Source organism: Rhea americana, unplaced genomic scaffold, assembly GCF_003343005.1.
Source record: "Rhea americana isolate MKP2758 unplaced genomic scaffold, rheAme1 scaffold_176, whole genome shotgun sequence".
In the NCBI taxonomy this organism is placed as follows: domain Eukaryota; kingdom Metazoa; phylum Chordata; class Aves; order Rheiformes; family Rheidae; genus Rhea; species Rhea americana.
This window is the reverse complement of record NW_028185883.1, coordinates 597,121-615,193: the sequence shown is the minus strand read 5'-3', so window position 1 is coordinate 615,193 and position 18,073 is coordinate 597,121. Positions and strand designations below refer to the sequence as shown.

Here is an 18,073-nt window from a genome sequence, read left to right as displayed (position 1 = left end):
AAGGATGAGAATTTCTAGAGTTTCATCCTACTTCTTTGCTGAAAAAATCTCATATGAGTTGGTAATGTATTTAGTATGGACTGTGGTCAGAAGGAGAACATTTTTAGAGGACAACTGTAAAACTACTGTTGCTTGGAACAACATTGTACTGAGCTCTGAGGCGTATTGCTGGGCTACATTCTTTTCAGTCCCACTATGCCCAAACTTACTTAAGGGTAACTTTAATGATGCTCTGTGTGAGCCCTTTGCACTTGATAACATTACAACCACAATACTGTGAGTGAAGGGAGCAGCAGCACAAGTTTTCTTCCACAGCTAATGAATCTCAGTCCTGACTTGAAAAGACCACTGGTAGGATAAGAAAGTTAAAAAGTCTTTGGTTATTCATCACTGGCAGCTGCACAGATTGCTTACACGTGTGACAAAGATGGTAGTTTAGGGGCTAAGGATACCTCAGTGCTGGGAACTAGCCTATTATTTTTAGAAGAACACCAAGAAAGTAACTGGTGGTAATAAGCTGCTACTAACGTGATATTTGAACTGAATTGTTAGAAGCATAAGATGATGCTTCCTCATTACAAAGCACCTGAGTGTTTTAGAAATTCTGTGGGTTTTTTGATGTAATGTTTGAGAATCAGAGGAAATGGCTCACACCGCTGTTTATTTTTGTTTCCAAAAAAATAAGGAGCTTAAGCTTTTTGTCTTATGATGCAAAAACAACAGCTGCAAATAAAAACAAAACAATCAGAATAAAGAATTGTCATAGCTATTTCACATGCAGCTGACCCCTCTAAATATATACAGTGTATGAGCTTTCTCTCTCAGTTCATGGCTTGTTCAGCTTATACAGATATTTTGCTCTCCAAAGGAGAAGTCAGAAAAGAGGAGGTAAAACAAAATGAGAAAAAAGGAAAACCCAAACCAACCTTGTATCTAATGGCTTGTATTTGCAGATAAAGTAGAGTTGTTTGCAACTTTTTTTTTTTAAGATTCAGTGAATGCTGAAGTAGCCTTAATACTAGAGGACTCTACATTTCTTTACAAAGCTTATACAGACACACAAGTTAAGATTAAAATGCATTCGCAAAATAGCTCTAATTAGATCTAAAAGATCTGCAGTTAAGATTACCCTATGAATCAACCTTTTGACATTGAAAGATTTTATATATATATATATATATATATATATATATATATATATGCATCCGAAGCTAACTATTAGCTGTATAAGGTCAATACTTCGAGTCTGTTGGCTCAAAATGCAGTGTATGCAGAGCAGTGATTTGAGTTTGGCTGAGTATACATATTCTTTATGTAATTTTGTCTGGTTATGTCCCTAATCTGAATTGCACACGAAATACACAATAATAACTTCACATCGAAGAAAGTTAAAACGTCACACTGACGAAAAGAAATACTTGTACTTTCCAAGCTTTCTGCATATTGCTACAGGCTTACAGTTTATGCAGAACTGCTCACAGTAGATTGTTGTATGCAAACACACGTGCGCAAACGGACTATATTATGAAAATAATATAATACAAGTCATTTGTACAGACCTAATGTTTGTGATCTAAAATGATATAGCTTGCTAAGACAAATGTGTCATGTTTTGTCAACAATATATTTGTACCTCTGACAAAAAATCAAAAATGTTCTGTTGAAAAGGGTATTTTTTCTGTGGCAAACTCCTAAGTATCACAACATTTATGATAGCCATTTATTACATTCATCTGCACAGATGAAAAGTAGACCATCTATCATTTGATTGATTATTTCTATGACAGCAATGAAACTCCATTAAGAATGTTTGAAAGTATAATCAAGTATAATGCAAAGAGCTTGCATTTTGGCAGTGTATTATCATATGCAGGTAATAATTTTAACAGAGGCCATTTATTCTTTGGTCATTGATTTGATTCACTTACAACACAATACATCAAAGCAGATAAAATCGAGGGAAATTAATTCTGTCAAAATAGATTATTTCACATTTTGATTTCAGCAAATAAAATTTCCTTTGCTTTATTCATCACCTTTCAACATCCCCCTACCCAGTGACTCCTTAGGAAATCGCAAGCATTACTGAAGTTAAAATGTCAGAAAGTTGTTTGAATGAGAACTATCGTATACAGATTAATTAGACTGCGGGTATCTGTTTCAGCAGTCTAGTATTAGAACAATTCATATCTTACCATATCATACCATTTCATATCTTCAAAACCTAGATCTTAAATTTTGTGGAATTTGTTATGTTCATAACTCTGTTGCAGCAGTGGAAAGGTTCTCTCACCTGGACAAACAAAGTTGAAAAGATCACAGACCCTGGTGAAAGTACCAGAGGTACTGCTCTTCATTTTTGACTGCACACATTAAGAGTTTTATGATTTGATTTTAAATTATTGAAATACATTAAATGATGACAAGGACTATTTTATCAGCTTACATAAGTTGGAGTTTATGAAAACAAGCTGTACATTTAGAGACAAAAAGAAAATAGCAGAAATGTTTCTTAAAATAACACACGGTAACTTATTTTTCATGTGATTGTCTTGTTGTTCCACCAAAAAAAAAAGATCACTCTGATACCCACATGAAATAAATAATTTAATAGGAAAATTGTGTGCTGTGCTTTGCCTATAAATGTCAGATTTTGGTCATTGCAAGTGTTAATTAAATACACAGGATGCATCAGTAAATCAAAGCTTTTTAATGCCATGCAGGCAGATGATTTTAATACATAATTCTGTATTTAGATTTGTTTTCATTCCATTGACTCTATTTATCATTCAATTTAACGTACTTTCATGGATAATAATGTCTCTGGAACCTGACAGAAAAGGTGCATAATAGTCTGTTACTGGCAGGTTGTTCAGTTAATCTGTAAAGCATTGTTTTGAAGATGATTGTTCATTACTTTTCTTTYAAATTTACTGGAAGTATTTGCCAAATTTGTCTCTGACATGAAAGTAAAATGTTTATTTTAAACTTTTTAAAAGCCAGCCTCCATCTCCTTTTCCTTTCTTTTCCCTTTCCCTTTTCCCTTTCCCTTTTTCCTTTCCTTTTCCCTTTCCCTTTCCTTTTTCCCTTTCCCTTTCCTTTTTCCCTTTCCCTTTCCTTTTCCTTTTCCTTTTTCTTTTTCTATAGAAGAAGTGTAACAATAGGTCAGACAAAACAACTGAGAAGCTGTGGCACTTTGGGAGTAGGGGAAGGCATGCATGTATGTGCCCGAAATGCAACTATACCCTATGTTTTTTACTATCTACACTAACACTGTTTGGCAGCTACATCTTCTAGATCCTAATAAATCACGTCAGAGTCTAACAAGCCCTTTCATAGGACTAAAGACAGAGCTCTTTATGGAGAGTGAAAAGTTTTGAATCAATAACATTCTCAATGGATTCTATTTGATCTTTGCAAAATACACATAGATAACTGTTTTTATCCTACAGCCGAATATGAGTGCCAAATACAGCCTCTCCTTTGACAAAATTGTTCCAAAAAGTTGTACTAAATATATGCAGCACACCTTAGATTATCATGTAATTAAAAAGGAAGTTTTGAGATTGATGCATTCCTCCTATAAGCAGTTTTCCGTAAAACTCCTTAAGAAGGTGGATTAAATTTACTGTTTAGGACTCCACGAGTAAACGTAATCATCTGAATAAAATTCCCGTTTTTAAGAATCCAGTTCCGTATTCATCCTACCTAAGCTTTAGGCATCTAGGATTTGGCTGCCCAAAGCTAAGAACTAGTTTACTTGGACTCTTTCTTATAGTCCACAGAAAGCACATGGGCTTCTCCAAGGACAATTTATCTGACCTATCTTACAATGACACAGATCACCCTCTAGAGATACTCATCTTTGTCCATACACAAGATGTTTAACTGTTCTGGTTATTTAATGCTTCTGCCACAGGACAAGGTCAAAGAAAGGGCACAGTATCTCTCTGATAGACAGAATTTCAGCTTTCCCCCCCATCAAAATGCTGAAAAGATTCTCTTGGACACCAGTCAAGACTACAGACTATGAATACTGATGATCTAATATAGTATGGGATATGAAGCTTCCTTAGTCAGTCTGTCTTCTCTTGATATTTCTACCAAAAAAGCAATTTTACTAGCAGAAGAACAATGTTCCCATAAATAAAAGATTCCTAGCTATGCTGTTTTATTTTGTTTTTCTTTGTGGCAGTGAACTAATCTAGGGAAAATAATAATCAAATAATCAGCTAACAGCAACTTCAAAGTCTTGTTTAGATGTTTTTATTTTAATGCTGGACCTTGAGGACTGGTGAAAGCCGTAAACACTGCTAATCTCATGAGAAGCCTACCTAAAGCAAACCAAACCTTTGCACCTTTTACAGTGTTCTCCCTATATGTTATATAAACATATATGTTAGTGATGTAGTAAATCCTGTTGACTATTATAGGAAGGAGTAGAATCTAGCTTATTAACTTTAAGCATGTCTAACAGGAAYAAAAAGCAAAGAAGAATTATTTTTCCACTAGTGTGTGCAAATAAAATGCTTATAGACAGAAGAAACAATTTGCTAAGTAAAAAACTGTCATGTTTATGCAGAATTTTTCTCAGAACAGAAACATTATTTGAAACAAAAAAAAACAATCATTTCACTATTTTAAGGAGTCTGCTATTTTTAAGGAGTCCTTTCATTAATACGTATGAAATTTTCTAAAAAGGAGTTTTCCTCTAAACTCTTCTATTTCCCATACGGCCTTCAGTGATCTTAGTAAAGATTTATACAGGATGGCAATTTCTAATTAATTCTTAAGCGATGCAACCAGCATGCTAGTACTCTATGTCTTTTTTTTACAGACCAAGTCTTGCTGTTGAGCTGTGAAGTGCAAAAAGAAAGGGTATGCCTGCCTCCCAAGGAAAGGGCTGTGCCACTTCCCACGTCTACATGCAAATGGGAAAAAACAAAAATATACTTCATACTCAGAGCAAAAACAGCTCTTGTTACACATTCAACATCCACAAATGTTCATTTAGGATTTCTTACGAAATCTTTCATTTGACTGAGAAAGAAGAGGTCTAGGCAGTTTAGAGTTACAGATAGTCAGTCTTCCAAGCTGATAAGCACTACTTCTCAGTTGGTGGATTTAGATCTTTGCACAGTTTAGAAAACAGGAAAAAAAGAATGAAAAAGACCACTTAAGTCACTGAATTAAATCTCAGGTGATTCAAGAGCCACTGCAACAGATATCTAGTTGAAAAGATGCATATGACTACATCGTGCACGCTCCATCAGATTACATACCACTCCCAGTTGCCTATACTGACTTAAGACCCAGAGAAAAAGGACAAAGCTATGCCTCTGATGTAAAATAAAAAGAAAGCAGGAGTGAACATTTGCATATGTCCTTACAGTAGTAGGAATTTTGTTAAGTAAATTGCCCAAAAGATCTGAAGATGTTCCAAGAATTTCTAGCAATGGAAGTAGCAGCTAGTGCATCTTGCCAAAGCACCAAACCCGCCCCTGCCTGACTCCCATAGCTGATCAGCAGAAATTCTGTAAAGTGAGGCTAAAACGAGTGCAGTGCAAACACACTGAAATCTGGTCTCCAACTGGCATTTGGGTATTAGCCTTGCTAACAAATTGGACACAAAAAAACAATTACCTCAGTCTTTAATGGTAACTTCAGGGTCATTTTTATCTTGTTTCATGATCCGATGCCATAACCTTATCAAACTCAATCATAAAGTTTCTTATAACAATGTATTATTGTTGTCTATCTTTTCCAAGAGAAATCTGGCTACAGGGAACACAAGAGCAATCCAATTCATTTCTAATATTAAAACAACATGAACTTGTGTGCTGACTCCTACCTCATCTTATGTAAGTCTCTTAAGACACTACTTAAGTCTAAAACTATAGCAACAAGTGCTGCTTCCTGTACCTGTTGGAAGGTTGTATCTTCCAATGATGGAAATAGGACCAATCTTTCTGTAGCCAGTATACATCCCCATACAGCAAAGATAACTGCTCCAGATAGCTGGTCATCTAGTAAATACATGAATAAAAGATCGATATAATTAACCTTGCACATTCTAGATTAAAAGCAAAACACCCACTATACATACATTTTAAAAAGCTTAACAGGACTGGTACTCACCTATGCCACTGTTAACCATGAGATCCTGATAGATAGTGAAGATATACCCAGAAATTGTCAATTCCTCTCTCATGTTTACAAAAATTTGGGGAACTATCTCTGCACTAGATGCCTGATCATCAGCACTTGATTTCCTTAAGAGTGAAAAATATACATGATTTGGCTATCACATACAAAATACTGATAGTGTATTTACCGAGGCAATAAAAAAAAGTTATTCACTTTTGAACAACAACAAATGCAAACGATACTATTTTAGAATTTTGTTATTGTTCTTGATGACATATTTGAATTATAGGTAGAATTAAAGTGTTGGAAATGGAAATTATCAACCTTATTGACCTCAAAACAAAAAGGAAGATTATGTTGACAGGTAAACAAAGACAGAATTTCATAATAGAGACAAAGAAGGGTCTGTTCCAGAGAAACACTTGCAAAAGGAACCTGACCTGTAAATTATTACAGGCTGCTGACTCTGAGCAGTAAGGACCAATGTAAATTTGGCCTACTACGTACAAGAACTGTTGATGTCTAATACTAGAAGTTTGACGTAAACTAAATTAATTTTGACTACTTATTCACTTTAGAAAATATTCTGAAGAATTAAAGTGTGTATGTAAAACCATTTTACACGTTATTTTAAAACTATTTCACTGACTATGATGAGCAAAAACATTTCCCTTCAAAGCTGCATTTCAGATTTTTCCAAAATTTTCAATTTATCTGTTTCTCCAAAGGGAATAAAACAGTGTTTTCTGAAAAAGTTCCTGTCTTTCTCCACACTCTTCCATCCCTGTGCGAGTTAATAGGAACACAAGGTATCAATATTGGAAGGAGAAAAATATAATACTCTTTATGCAAATGAAATTCACTCTGTAGCAATTTTGTTTCTGAACAGGCTACCGAGTCAGTGCTTATCTGTACTATGCTGCACATTTTGAGTATGTATACATAAACATATCTCAACTATGTATACCATAGCTAACCTGGACAGCTTCAGTGATCTCAGTGCCACAGCATGAGGTCTATGCAGACTGACTATCCTGCTGACCCATGACTGGGTGGAGATACAGTGGATGAGATGAGAGAAACCAAAGGCCGCACAAGAGGGTTTGACAGCTGGAGGAATGTAGTAGAAAGCATTGTGGAAACTCTGGAAGAAAAGGAAGAACTAGCCTGGGATCACTGACAGAGAAAACAGGACAAGAAAGCCATGAACAGAGGCAAGAACAGTTAAATTAATATTGACAAAGTCATGCAAAGCTCAGAACACAAACCCAGTGATCTTGAAATTACTATAGTTCTCAAGGAGCAGAGAATTAAATGTGATCAGATGAAGGGGCAAGAAAGATTATATTAGTAGCTACACTTCTTTCGAACTACCCAAGGTACCCACTGGAAACTGGTAAAGAAAGACAAAAAGGATATCAAGGGAAAACATTACAGGGCTGGAGAGGCAGAGTATAGCTATATAAATGCTATTCAGCTACCTGAATGAAATATGGATGTGACTGAAGCTTACTTAGGATGACAAAAGCTCTTCAGATGTTGCCAGAAAGTGATTAGTACCTGCCTCATCCGTTACTGATTTTCTTTCTTTCTTTCTTTTTTGACTCAGCCACTCCTTAGTGTGCTAAATCAGCACTTTAGAGCCAAAGCTTCTGAATAATGACCCAGAGCTGCTGCTTTCCCACATTGTAATTCAATGTCATAAGGTCTGGCAAAAATCCAGATAAGAAAAGAGACTTCCACTAAACATCCTGAAAAGCTGTTGGAACCTCCCTACTGTATCTTGTGGACAGCATGCTAAATCAGCTTAGTGAAAATATCACTCCAAGGAGATGGAGAAAACTGTATGAATAGCACTATGGCAAATACATGTGCATGCATGCACACACACCCTTACTTTATGGCAGCTCTCCAGCTAATGAAGACTCTTCTACTTTTCCGCATGCAAGGCACATAGCCATTTATGGGAAGATTAGAAGTCAGAGTGGTGAATCTATGTGAGGTCACCAGGAACTTAAGACAATATAAAAAGTTAATTTTGAAGCACCACTCCTCCAGTTTCTCTCTCTCCTGCCCCCCAACAGGTCTGGCGTGTTTACCATTGACAGAGAAATTTGTTCAGCATACAACTTTAAAAAGCAGCAATTCAGCCTAGCAATTTCAAATTGGATTCTCAAAGTCAGCTGTGCTCTGCATGTCTCACATGCTGTCACCAGCAGTAAATGGCAGAATTTAGTTAATTCTGTTGCTGAAAGAGCTAGAAAAGGGTTTGGATTTCTCTCCACCAGCATTATTTCTACAGAGCTTACTAAGCAGAGATTATAAAATAAATTTTTGCCAATAGATCTCTGACATGATTTTGAGTATAAACATGTTTCAAATTTGCTAAGTAAGAAGCCAACTGTGTATAGTCATCTCTCTGACCTGAACTACATTTAAAAATAAATATATATTTTATAATTAGCGTGTGTGTGTGTATGTGTGTGTGCAGTGACCATGAAAAGCACCAGGCTGAGAGTGCTGGAAAATAAAATCCCGTATAAAATGGCAGAGCAGCAGGAGCTGGATCTGAAGTGATGACTCCTAGGAGACATATGCCAGTTGTTGTCAGGGAGCAACAAGAGTGGGACTGCTCCACTGGGCAACCGGAAGCTGGGGTGACCGGAGCAGGGGTAGAGCCCTCATTAGCAAGGGCACAGTCCTGCTCCAGCCAAGCAGGATGGTGACAGTAATGGGTTCCAGCAACAGTCCATTGAGCATAAGACAAAGGCGAGGTGACAAGTCAGGTTCATGGTCAAGCTCGTCCAGGACATCTAGTCAAAAAGTCAAGACTAGCAGGGAACAGAGCAGGGTCCACCTGCAACATAGCTCAGGCAAGGTCTGGGAGGCCAGGTCTGATCTTCAGTGAAGCTCCCAGGCACAGGGGCAGAGAGTGCAGGGCTGGGGATCATGGATGAGGCTGGTGAGGGCAATTTAGGCCTATTGGCAGACTCAGGGCACTGACAGATGTTCAAAAGAAAAAAAAGGAAATCTCTGAGTCAAGATCGAAAGGTTTGCTATATGGTTAGTACTCTGTAGCTAGTTATATAAAATTGCTGCACTACTTCTATGTCTCACAGTGATTCTTTTTATCAGATGATAACTAGCTACTAGTTACTTGATTATACACTGTACTTAGGTACTTGCTTTAAGAGAACTGCTTCATGGTACACCTAAAAGTTATACTCCAGTTAAGCAACTCAGTGAGAGGACTGGATCTCATTCTGCATTTTCTGCTGCCACAGACAGCAGGTGGATGATAAGCAGTTTTTTACATTTGCAAAAACTATCCTGCTAGCTGTTAGGTGTCCTTTTAAGGTGATCTAATACGACGTAGTACTTAGGAATCTAGTCTAATTTTCCTTCAATATCATGGTGCATGAACCGGACAAAAAGATCTAGCCAGGCAGTCATTATTGGAACAGTATTGGGAGTAAACAAAACCCATGTATCTTGAACTGATTCTGTCTATGCTTTTCACTTGGCTGATTGAAGCCAATGACAAGTTTGGCCAGTTAGCTACAAAAATTAACAAATGAGAAGAAAGGCAAAATGTTAGCTCTACTCTAGCAACCTTTCAGGTCCCCCCCTAAGTAGTAAGCTAAGCCTTCTGAAACACTTCCTTTGAGCTTTATATTTTAAAGAATCATACTACAGGATGGTTTTGAACAACTCCTGTCTGATTCCTTAGACACTATAAATCTAAATGCAGAAAAACATATGAACTGAGGCAAACGTTCTTTTAAGGATTGATGCAGGTGACTACTCTTAACCAGAGTGGAAGCAGAAGAGTCAGCGGGTGTTCCGCAAGTTCCACCAAAAGCCTTTTTAAATCATTGCACATAAGATATGACCAAATCACCTGCAAAATCTTAACATAACAAAGACAGAAGCTCTCAACACCCCTCCTCCCTGCCCATGGATGTGTGCATCCACACTCAAGATGGGGCATTGCATAGGACTTCTGACATGCTATAGCTAGCTACATGAAACCACTGAAGAACTGTGATGTGCTTTAAAGTACATGATATATAACACAAATATTATAACAGGTAATACATATTACGTAGATATATGACGATTCTGTACAATGACATTTCTTTGTCATTCAACTTAGTTTCCAGTCCTTGGTTTTCTCTCAGTATAGGATATGAAGTAAGACAAATTAGCTACAATCTAACTTTGATTATATTACAGTGATGTTTTTGGCACATAAAAGTACTTGGAATAATAAAGCAAAACAATCTACATGCTACATCAGTGAGGAAATATGACTGTCACTTTCCAAAAAGATGAATGATTTTTAGATCTAATGTTGTTTGTGAAGTTCAAGATATAACATGTGGCCCCTAAGAACTTCTTACTGTTTACAAATGAACAGAGCTATATTTTTCAAATGCAGGTCTTGTACCTGCAATTTTGTACATTTGTACACTTTTGCTACTTCCAAGTAAGGTTACCAGGACATACTCCTTAGGAAGAGCAATCCTGCAGTGAAGAAAAAGAGGAAACACAAAACTGAAACTAAACAGAAAAGAAAAAGTAACTCGAAGACAAGCACAAAGAGAAATGTTGACTACATAGGTAAGGCTGACTTCCATTTTTCACTCCAGGTGAGGATCCAATTTCTTTGGTTCCTGTGAAATGCCAATTTCACCACCAGCTAAGTAGGTGGCAGAATGATCTTTATAGCCATCCACTGAAATCAGGCTATTGTCAATATCATGCTCTTCTTGATATCATCTCCTGACAGCTTGATCAGCCAGGAAAAAAAAAAATCCCCATTTGCCAAAAGCAAAGTTTAACAAGAGAGAGATCTTCTGGATTTAAAGGTTCATATGTTTTAATTTATTTTCCTTAGACGCTTCATCTATTAAATGCAAGACATATGTTCAATTTAACCTTTAACCATTTCATTGTGTACTAACTTTTGCCTATTTCTTTCTAGAACACTTGTAAAATGGATTGACAGGCATAAGAGGTATTTATAACAAGCCCAGAAATTTCCCTATGTGATACCACATTGGCATCAATTTTGTTCTATAGCACCTGAGACAAAATTTTTTGGAATAGCTCAGTGAACATACAGACATTCTCATGACTGGACTTCAAGTCCACTGCCTTTCACGAACAACGTCCATGGTCTCCCTCTGTGTGTGGGCCTTCTGAGCTTCACCTGCTTGCTGAAGGGTTCTGTGCCTCTTTGCTGACAAGGGAAAGTGAAGGATCTTAGATTCCATTCATGGCTTTGGAGAAGTTCCTGCAGCAGTCACAGACCTTTCTGCCTTTCTACCTATTTCTCTTAAGTCTCCAAACTTGGCTCTTCTGCCTTGCCTCTTTTATCCCAGCTGTTTTTCCCAGTTCTTTCTCAAACCCCACCCTCTGCCTGCACATGAATCAAGTATCTTCCTGCTTCTTGAATTCAAAAAAGATGCGCTCCTTGCTTTCAGCTTCAGCTCCCAGATCAAACACAGCTGCCAACATTAAAAAAAAAAATGCTTGAGGCAAGCACCCAGCAAGAAAAATACAATCCAGTGGTGATTACAAGCAATGAAAAAAACCTGAGAATAGCCCTTCTCCAAATAGGATTCAGAGTCAATGCTTTAGATAGCAAGCTTACAGAATTTTTGCATGCATTTGCATAAAGTAGCCAAAATAAACTTATATGATCTTATTCCCAGAGTTTAATTTTGCTTTTAATTAGTCTAACATTGTTAGAAACAATTAAATAGGGTTTTGGTGATTAGGAATAAATTAGAGGTCAACTTTTGTTTTGTATGCATTTCTAGTTAGAAAAAGTAAAAATAAAATTAATTTTTATAATTGTTCATATTTATGACAAGAAGTTAATGTGCATCAGCAGCTGCATCCTCAATACATGTTTCATCCTGCTAGTTTATACAAAAGCCTAAACTTGACTGGGACAGGAGATACATTCCAATGTCATATTGTTTGCTGGAGCAAAAGGAAGCTTTATAATTTTATAACTGAATGAGACCTTTAGATAATCAAGTTTGACTCCAGTAGTATCTTAAGCCACTGGATTTCATCCATTCAACTTTCTTTTAATCTCAGTTTAGTTAGTTAGTGAGTTCCCCAAGCTGAACTGACTGAACACACTTAGTTTCTTTGCTGGTAAAGAGACTTTAAAATGTATTTGAATAAGCTGTCCAAAATAAAACCTTGCTACTGTTAATTAAGGTTTTTTTAGTGTCAAGCAATGACATGAGACTTCATAAATTATCTTAAGAGCCTTTTTTGACAGAGGATGTTACAAGCAACAAAGAATTTTGTTCCAAGTGCAGCATATCTAGCAAACTAATCACTCATTTGTCCTACAAATTGATTTGCAAATTCAGAATAAATTTGACCTAGAATATGCCTTGGTTCTCAAAGTTGTGTGCTATATTTTTCCAGCACATTGCAAATTAAAATGAAAAGAGTGCTTGTGTTTGCATCAGGAACACTGAATTTCAACAAGTACTGTCAGCTGATGAATCTACCATCTCAGAACTTCATTCTTTAAAGGGCAGGAGGAAGTAGGTTTAATTTGCTTCTCCACAAACACCTGGTTTAAAGATTTATTCAAATATGCAATATTCTTTTAAGATCAAATCAAGATTACTGTCATTCTGCCAAAACAATTTTCATGGTTAATTACATCATTATCCAGATATAGTTTCACTGCAAGCCTCGTGTTTGCTAATTCCCTTTGCTTAATATGATGATCTTTTAATATCAGGAAGACATTAGAGATCTATGGGAACTGCAAATCATAAAAGAATTTCTAGATTATTGCATAGGTTATAGATGAGAAGAAACATGGTTAGTGAACTAGCAGACATAAATTGGCTAGATAAACCACTTTTATTAAAAGACATTGCGCTTTACTGAGAAACTTTACCATACTTGTTAGATAAATTATTTCTTTAGAAAATGTATTTCATTTATGAGGTCATACCGCATTTAAATACCAGACAGGAAGATTCACTTTTTATGAAAGCTGATATATCATATTTTCTCACTGTAACAGATTACTTTTAAACAGTCTTTCAACCTAAATAACTGAGAAAGTATGGTATAGACAGACAATTACATAATACAGAAAAGGTGGTAAAATACATTTCCAATTAAAAATGAAAAAGAATTTTTTAATTGTGACAATATTGGAAGCTTACCAGGACATTTGGTCTCTGTCCTACTTTTGGGAAAGTGACACCATAGCTTTAAATACAAGTCATCAAGACAGCTGTTTGATATTCCATGTTAGAGCCAATAGAGATAACACACTGCCCTCTGTGAATACGTTGCCTCATTGTTGGACTGTAAATGGGTCAYGAGAAAGAATGGGTGCTGAACATTTTGAAGAGCAGATCACAGAGGAGAATCTTTGCAACCGAATACCTGGAATGAATATGAGAACATGCATGTTTAGTTCAAGGGAATTCATTTAGTAAGGTTTCCCATAGCCAGTTTGAGAGAGACCATCAATCAGCTCTCCCAAGAGCTTGCATGTAATCAACAGCCTGGAAGTGGGCAGTTCCTTCTGCATGATTCATACATTCTGCTATTTTTTGTTACAACATAATTAAAATGTGTAACTACCTAGTCATGAGTCTATACTATCACTTTGTGAAGTGTATGTTATTTGAAGCATTTGAAAGATAAGCAGGCCTAAGCATTTATTTTCTTGAGAACCATTTTATTATGAGTTCTTTTCCTTTACCAAGTTGTTCGTACTTTGAGTACTGTGTGTCAGCAAATGGAGCTAATGATACGTCCCCTTGGGTTGCAGATAATGATAATTACAAGTTTCTTAAATAGACTAGGGTAAAGAATATCTCAGCAGTGTTTCAGCTGGGAGTAATAATCATGAAGTTGTTGATTTATCCGATAACATTTATTTTTCCTCACATATTAAAGAAAATTAACTGAAAAAATAGTAAATAATTCATGTGCCCTTCATAAAAATAATAACCTCCTGTCACAGGAAATCTGTAAGGATCCAAATCCAGCAGCTGTACAAACACGTGCCTACTCATAAGCACATGAACAGTCCAAGAAATAGTTGAGTTAGGCATATTAATGTATCTTGCTGACTGGGATATAAATTCACAAATTCTAAAATAGAAATCAACAAAAATAGGCTTTTCTCACATTTTCAGGAAGACAAGCACTATGTTTGAAATGTTTTATTGAAAGTAGTTAAACAGAACTCTAGATAGATGCCCGTATGCTAGATAGGGCTAGGTGCACTGGAGCAGCAGTGCACCTTCTAAAGGTGGACATAGCCTTGGCCTTACCAAACACCTAAAGTGCACTGGGAGGTCGGGAGAGGTAACTGTTGCCGCTCTGATCAAGATAGCACAGTCCTGCAGAGGTTTTAACTACAGCAGAAAAATAAACCTGTTACAACACGATCTCAATTTAGAAGATTTAGGGCTTGCCTCAAACAAGGCACAAAAAGTATTTTTTGCACTACAGTATGAAAAAAAAAAGCTGTAGATGAAATTAGATTATTAGGGAACTTTCCTGACATGCAGATTAGCATGGAGGAGTTTTGAAACACGATCTACCTCATACGCCTATACTAAGTAAAAACACACCTTTCAAAACCTTGCAGTAAGAAGGGTCTTGAAAATGGAGGCTGCTTGATTTCAGATGGTCCCTATTAACATTCACTATCATCTTTCCTTTTCTAATGAAAAAAAAGTATACTTTCAGGGAATTTTTAAGGAATGGTACTGCTATTCTAAGTCATTCTGGTCTACTAGAATTTACTAATTTAAGAAGAATCCCTCACTTGTCTATTTTTTTTTTTTCCTAGGCCTTTTAAAGTTTCCAGTTCAGATGGTGATTTCTGATGGGAAGTTGATTTAACTGAGCTGAGCTGTAAACCTGTACTTTGACCTAAAAGTTCATGTTATAGCTACAGGGAAGCAGTATGGTGCTAAAACCTTGAAACTTTTCTGAGAGCCTGTGATCTGGATGGCTTACCTGACAACTTATTAAATCTAGATACAGTCAGCAAGTTTCTATGGATTAGCATTAAAGTTCCATTTAATCTGTACTAAATAAAACTTGTGATAAATGGAACTTTAGAACACTATTGTGCATATTCTTTTTTTTTGGAAAAATGGGGGAGAGATTTCCTCATGGGAAATGAGCTGTAGAGGCTGCATACCAGTGCAACACGCTCTGGCCCACTGCAGACTTCCTAGCCCCAGATGGCCTCCACAGGTTTCCAAACAAGGAATTAGTTCACAGGAGATTTAGAAAATACAGACAGCTTCACAGTAGGCTTTCACTCATGCACTCCCCTCCCCTTTAGCTCTGCCGGGCAGCGGGGGCAAAAAAAAATAAAGAAATTTAGAAGGTTTCTCTCTCCAGCGCCTTAACTTCACGCCTGCCAAAGCCGCTCCGTCAGTCTCCAAGCTCACCCCGCTTAGCGGGCGGCAGCACGGAGAGGGCTGCGCCGCGCGCCCCTCACCGCCGCGAGGCGGCCGTTGGCTTGGAACGCTGCCCGCGGCGGCCGAGGCGCGCGCCCGGCCCCGTCAGGGCTAACGGCCCTCGCCCCTCGGCAGCCGTGGCCGAAGTTAGCCCCAGCCACGCGAGCGCAACCCCCCTCCGYGGATCGCGCGTGGGGAAGTGGGTGGGGGAGGGGCTGGGCCAGCGCTCCCTAGCGCCGCGCCGGCGGCACAGCGCGGCTCCCGCCCACCTCCCTACCCCACCCTCCTCCCACTCCTCGGAGGAGCCCCACCCCGCAAAGCCCCGCCCCAGGAAAAGCCACGCCTCTTCTTGAGCCCGCCCCCTCATCCTGCCTGCGCCTGCCCAGTGCGAGCGCCGGCACCCTGGAGCGCCGATCCTCCCGCCGGGTGGCCCCGCTTCGGCCTCCCCAGCGACGGGTTCGCGCCTGCGCCGTAGAACTCCCGTCGTAGCCGGGCCTCTGGTGCGCCTGCGCAGCACCTCCGAGCCGGGGGGCGGGGCCTGGGCGCTGCGGAGGGTGACGTCACCCCCTGCCGGCCCTGCCGTCCGCGCCGCCTCTGCCCGAGGAGGGGAGGGTCGGGGCTTGCCGGCTGCAGGCGCCGCCATGGCTGCCATATTGGGGAGGAAGTGAGCGCAGGAGGCGGCAGCGGCGGCCAGGAAGGAGCCGTTCCCCTTTCCCTTCTGCTCAGGCGGGCGCGGGCCTCCCGCGGCAACGGCGGCTTGCGAGACCCCCGGAGCGGGCGGTGCAGAGGCGGCAGCGGGCGGCGGCGGAGCTGAGCGCCCCGGAGGCGGCGRCGTTGGCCTAAGATGGCGGACCCGGCGGAGTGTAACATCAAAGTGATGTGTCGCTTCAGGCCCCTCAACGAGTCCGAAGTGACCCGTGGCGACAAGTACGTCGCCAAGTTTCAGGGCGAGGATACCGTCGTCATCGCGGTGAGAGGCTGCCCCACACGGGAAAGGCGGGAAGGAAGCGCTTGGGGGGGGGCGTGCGGCGGTGGGGTCAGACACCGCGGGGATGGGCGCGATGTGAGGCGAGAGGCGGGGACGCCTCGGGAGGGGGCGGCTGTTTTGGGTAAGGGGTGGGAAAGGGAGGAGGACTGGGCAGAGCGGTAGACGGGACCGGCTAGGCTGGAGGCTGGCATGGTGGGGCAGAGAGYGGAGCTGGGGAGCAGCTGGGGGGCGCGTCCTTTGGCTGGGTCTGTATGGTTGCAGGACATGCCCGTGGTAGCTGCTCAGGAAACCTGGACAAAGGCCGTAGCAAAAGACTTGCAGCTTGGGGTGTAACTCGAGTTGTCATTGCTGAGCCTGAGCCACAGGGCAGGCTTCAGTGCGCCCACGGAAAACGTGTGAGTTAGGAGGYGGAGTGTGACAGACGAGCTCTGCAGAGTGTCCCCTGGCTAGGCTGTGCCTTTTTTGGCAACTGCAGTGACTTTGGCCTAAATAATTGCTCAAAAGGTGTGCATTGAAACTAGCAGTAATGTAATTATCAACAGAAAAAATTTAGAGAGAAAATGCACAAAAACAGTGTGGGCTCCGTTGCGCTCGTGCTAATGATCTGCAAATCAGTCATCAGCTCATAACTTCTTTTAAAGCATAACTGAGGCCTTTTGACTTGCTGCAAGTCTATAAATCTGTTTTAACCTAAGTCATTTTATAAAGTATGAGGGCTTTTATAAGGCAATCTGGATACTACAGAGAAAAAGATAAGCTTAGCCTTGTTGTTCAGTGTGTCATATTTAGCTACAAGGTGGAGCTGGAATATAAAGTACTGTAGCTTACTGCCTAGTTTAGTTGGTATTCTGCAAACTAACACTTTATTCCTGATGTTTGTGTTTTATCTCTGCTAATTTTTAATCACTCTATGGTTAAATCCTGGTTCTGTGTTGCTGAATGCACAAATCAGAAATGTCAGATGATTATTTTTCTTTAAATTTCTTTGTTATTTCCTTTCTTAAGTCTACTAGTGCGACCTTTTTCTCACAGTATCTGAACTTCGAAGAAGACATTAATCACAAAGCTTTTTAATATGTGTTAAATGCTAGTGCTTTATTCTGCTTGAATCTCACTGATTTGCTAATAAAATATGGAATTCCATGAGTTCTGAGCTGCAAGAAAGCTAGAATGCTTGTGAAATGAGGTAATTTTTGCCTCTTTCAGCTGACAAGTTGTTATCTTGGAGTAGATCTCTTCTGACTGAGGTCATACAGGTAAACTCCTCAAAGTAAGGACTAAAGCTGGAAAAGGAAAATTTAACTAGAACAAATGATCTCACTCCATCAGTGAGTATCTATTCATTGTGACACTGTATGTTCTGTTTAAAATCCAGGATTTGTTTCACACATAAACATTTATTTATTTATTTATTTCTCTCCTGACTTTTTTYTGAAGTGATGCATTTTCC

The 18,073-nt window shown here is 39.3% G+C and overlaps 1 protein-coding gene and 1 long non-coding RNA gene across 3 annotated transcripts in view; one reads left to right on the top strand and one right to left on the bottom strand.

Moving 5' to 3' along the window:
- Positions 1 to 10,961: 10,961 nt before the first annotated feature.
- On the bottom strand, positions 10,962 to 16,094 carry LOC146597858 (uncharacterized). Of its 2 annotated transcripts, none has more exons than XR_014895387.1 (3): positions 16,008 to 16,094; positions 13,365 to 13,590; positions 10,962 to 11,660 (listed from the first exon to the last, which is right to left on the bottom strand). It is a non-coding gene; the product is annotated as an uncharacterized LOC146597858 (long non-coding RNA). The 2 variants fall into 2 exon arrangements; XR_014895388.1 differs by having other exon boundaries at positions 10,962 to 11,392.
- Positions 16,095 to 16,219: 125 nt separating this feature from the next.
- KIF5B (kinesin family member 5B) overlaps positions 16,220 to 18,073 on the top strand; it is a 36,992-nt gene continuing 35,138 nt past the window's right edge. Inside the window, exon 1 of the mRNA XM_085301377.1 lies at positions 16,220 to 16,605. Coding sequence (XP_085157503.1) covers positions 16,480 to 16,605 — 126 coding nt within the window. The 5' untranslated portion in view covers positions 16,220 to 16,479. The remainder of the gene's footprint in view (positions 16,606 to 18,073) is intronic.